Here is a 4,108-nt window from a genome sequence, read left to right on the forward strand (position 1 = left end):
ACATATACATATATACATACACACACACATATATATATAAATGATTAATGAATCATTAATATATATATATCTATATTAATGATTCATTAATCATTCCAAAAAAACAAAAGTGCAGCTTGCACGTATCAGTCACACTTTCAGCCAGGAGACTTGGGGTTGATCCTCTGTGGAGATGTTATTGGTTAGGTGGTTGGTACCAAGCTGCTGATGTTGGCAGAGTTAACATGACGCAGAAACTTCATCACCAATATTTCCACAAATTAAAAAATCCAAAACTGTAAGTCAGTCTTACCTTTTCTGCCGACTGCGCCGTGCCAAAGAAGATGGGGATGAAGGCCAGCCACACGATGCAGGTGGTGTACATGGTGAAGCCGATGGGCTTGGCCTCGTTAAAATTCTCCGGGACCCCGCGGGTCTTTATGGCGTAAACAGTACACGTCACCATCAGTAAGATGCTGTAACCCAACGAGCAGATAATCTGGAGATCCGTGATGTCGCATTTCAACACCCCTCGAGCCAGATCGGGGTTGAGGGTCTTCTGCTCGTCGAAGTCTATGATGGTGTTGGGCGGGTCCACCCCGAACCAGATTAACACCCCTAAGAGCTGGACCGAGATTAGGCTGGAGGTGATAGCGAGCTGCGAGGTGGGACTGATCAGCCTCGGCGGCGTCACAGACTTCTTGCCCTGCTCGAAGATTCGGTAGATGCGGTTGGTTTTGGTGAGGAGGGCGGCGTAGCTGATGCACATCCCCAGACCGAGGAAAATCCTTCTGAACGAGCACACGCCGACATCTGGCTTGGCGATCATGAGGAACGTGATGATGTAGCACAGAAATATCCCAGTCAGGAGGACGTAACTCAGCTCCCTGCCAGATGCCCGGACGATCGGCGTGTCGTTGTACCGTATGAACGTAGCCATGACGAAGATTGTCGCGATGATGCCCAGCATTGCCAGGAAAACCGGAATCACCGCCCAGGGCGAGTGCCACTCCAGCTTTGTGATGGGGATGGGCTGGCAGAACGTGCGGTTGGCGCTGGGCCTCATGTTGTAGGAGCACAGCTTGCAGGTGAACTCGTCGGGCTGGAACTGGTATCCGTCGCAGGGCTCGCAGTGCCAGCAGCAGGGCATGCCTTTCACCACCTTCTTCCTCTCGCCAGTTTTACAGGGAAGGCTGCACACGGAGGTGGGAACCTCCTGTTCTCCTCGAGGCCACTGCATGTCCTCCTTCTGGAGAGAGAGCATGGAGACAGTGAATCGTTAGATCAGCGCCCCAACATATTCTCACTGCCAACTCATCAGAAACCGCTTCTCTTCATGTTGTAACACAGGGTCATTTTCTCAGGTAGGTTAGGAGGCAGGTGGAGTACCAGATGTAGTTTAGACCAGCGGTCCCCAAGCCCTGGGCCACGGACCAGTGTCAGTCTGTGAGTCCACACCCAAGTTGAGGCTTGGGTGTGAAATCTATGATGTTCAGGGTTATTGTTAACTCTGTTTCCCTGGGTCTGTTCCTGTGTGTTACGAATAAATCTTTCTTTTTTTGGTACTGGTTTTATTTTGTTGTATTGTATTTGTTGTATTCGCGACACCTTAAAGGCCGGTCTGTGAAAATATTGTTGGACATAAACCGGTCCGTGGCGCAAACACGGTTGGGACCGCCGGTTTAGACCAGTGCTTCCCAACCTTTTGGAGCCACGGCACATATTTCACATTAGATAAATCACACCACAGAAGCAAAATGTCACAAAAATCATTTGATCGTTTTCTGCCTCGCACCAGCCTCGGTTTGTCCCCAGGATACCTGTTTTGCTTTGCTTTCACTGCTCATGCTACGGCCTTCATCTGGGTCGCAGTTTTCTCCAGGACCAGGTCTCACGGACTACGTTTTCTTTTCAAACATTTATCTGGGATTACGCTATTACGCACTGCGTCGTCTCACAGCATGACGATTTTGTAATTTCTTCTTCATCTTCTTCTGTTTTACTGGCAGTTGGCAACCCATTTAATTAGAGCAGATAGTTGTACTGCCCTCTAGTGGAAGAGAAGGTAATTGTTCCGCCTATTACTCACGCCGATGGCTTAGAGCACGGGTGTCGAACTCCAGGCCTCGAGGGCCGGTGTCCTGCAGGTTTTAGATCTCACCCTGGGTCAACACACCTGAATCACATGATTAGTTCATTACCAGGCCTCTGGAGAACTTCAAGACGTGTTGATGAGGTCATTTATCCATTTAAATCAGCTGTGTTGGATCAAGGACATCTAAAACCTGCAGGACCTGGAGTTCGACGCCTGTGGCTTAAAGTACTACAGTGTTCCCTCGTTCTAAACCCACAATAGGTGAAATCCACGAAGTAGCAGCTTTATTTTTTACAATTATTATGGATGCTTTGAAAACCCCTCACTACACACTTTATACACTTTTCTCAGACAGGCATGAACATTTTCACACTTTTCTCTCTTGTTTAAAGTTCAAACCTTCGTAGAAAGTCCAGTATTATAGGATGAAACCAAAGATCAAACCCTGTTTTCAGGTCCAGAACATGGAATAGAGCCGCTGCCAGAGAATTCAACATTAATGAATCACTAATGAATCAGTGGAAGTGGAGGAAGCAAGAAGAATGAGCTGAGTAAAGTTTGACTTATCTGACTGTTTTGTTTCGCTTAATGTGCCTTATAAGCCGGAAAATACGGTAACTTCTACCTGCCTCTTGTCCAAATCTTTGTGCGATGGTTAGCATCTTCCTGCCGCAGGAGACTTTGACGGAGCAAACGTTTCATCGACATTGGTGTTTGTTGGGAGAAAACTTACAAACATGCAGCACTTCAGAGTCACACTGCTAGCATCGAAGATTTAAGTAAATTTGACAAGCTGAACGCGTTCTGCACTGGACACGGCACGAGAGTGAGTGACAATGGTCTACAGCCAATCAGGACGCAGAACACAATGCGCTGCAAAAAACAACAACAAAAAAAGGCACCACATCCAGAGAAAGACACCAACAACCCATCGCTCACAGGCTTTCAGTAACAGTCAGTGTCTCTGGTGTTACATGTCTACATTTGGGTTTTATATCTTGACCACTGCTCGCAGCGGCTCACTGGATCTGCTGGTTTCTACCGATGGCGCTATAGGTCTTTCAACCCACTCTCATCATCAATGTGTTTTTTTGTGTTGTTGCTTTGATGCGCTGACATTATTGTCCACCAAGACATAACCTGCCAGTGTTAGAGACCTGAAACCTGTCTTAGGGGTTGCAGGAGCAGGTTTATCAGCCTGCAGTCTGGACCATGCTCTGTTTGAACCTCTGTGCTCTGGTTTTGTCACATTACATTTAGGAAAGGATCTTGGTTGAAGGTATAATCCCACAATATTTGGGGGTCAGTACTATCTTGTAAGTATAAAAACAGCTGCTCCATAACTGTAATTACACAGTATTTGTATCAGTCACAGTATCAGCGTGAGGGTTTCTTGTGTTTAGGGTCCGTGTGTCCATCGTGTCAGATCACAAACGGGTGAGCAGCAAAGGCACGACTGGTTGGGAATCGAACATCTCACACAGACACTGAGCCAGCAGCAGGTGTGTCACTGCTCAGGACGACTTTGTGGATCAGATAAAAACACAAAGACACAAAATACGTCGCTGATCTTTTAAAAAACTAAAATGTGTTTTCCTGCTCTGACCTCTGCGACTGCACAGGAAACATTTATTAATGACGGCCACACCTCCTCCTCACACACACGTTCTATAACACATGCTGACTGTTCCTGTACAAAGTCTGTGTTGGTAATTCGTACTGGTTCACATGTAGCATGATGGGAATGTGCCAGACCAGCTGGCATTTCCACTTCCTGCCTGAACAAATCCATCGTATCCACTCAGATCGTTTGTCACTTTAATGGGAGAGCTAGCGTTAGTGCAGAAAGCCAGCTCAGGGTTGGATCTCGAAACCTGATCGATACGTCCATGAGGGGAACGATGAGCTACAAACATTCATGGTGCTTTTATTTTGAAAGTCAAGCTCGCTTACAAGTCGCAGGTTTTCCTTTTTGGGAGGAAAACACCTGTAAGTGTGCAGCAAGAACGAGCCCGTAATGGTCTTTACTGAAAG

At 46.9% G+C, this 4,108-nt stretch overlaps 1 protein-coding gene across 1 annotated transcript in view; it reads right to left on the reverse strand.

Annotated features, from left to right (window-relative positions):
- The window catches only part of grm7 (glutamate metabotropic receptor 7), a 153,875-nt gene that overhangs the window by 30,694 nt on the left and 119,073 nt on the right, over nucleotides 1-4,108 (reverse strand). Inside the window, exon 8 of the mRNA XM_013912877.1 lies at nucleotides 293-1,228. Within this exon, the coding sequence (XP_013768331.1) occupies nucleotides 293-1,228 (936 nt within the window). The remainder of the gene's footprint in view (nucleotides 1-292; nucleotides 1,229-4,108) is intronic.

Source organism: Pundamilia nyererei, unplaced genomic scaffold, assembly GCF_000239375.1.
Source record: "Pundamilia nyererei isolate P.nyererei 1_Seehausen unplaced genomic scaffold, PunNye1.0 scaffold00105, whole genome shotgun sequence".
In the NCBI taxonomy this organism is placed as follows: domain Eukaryota; kingdom Metazoa; phylum Chordata; class Actinopteri; order Cichliformes; family Cichlidae; genus Pundamilia; species Pundamilia nyererei.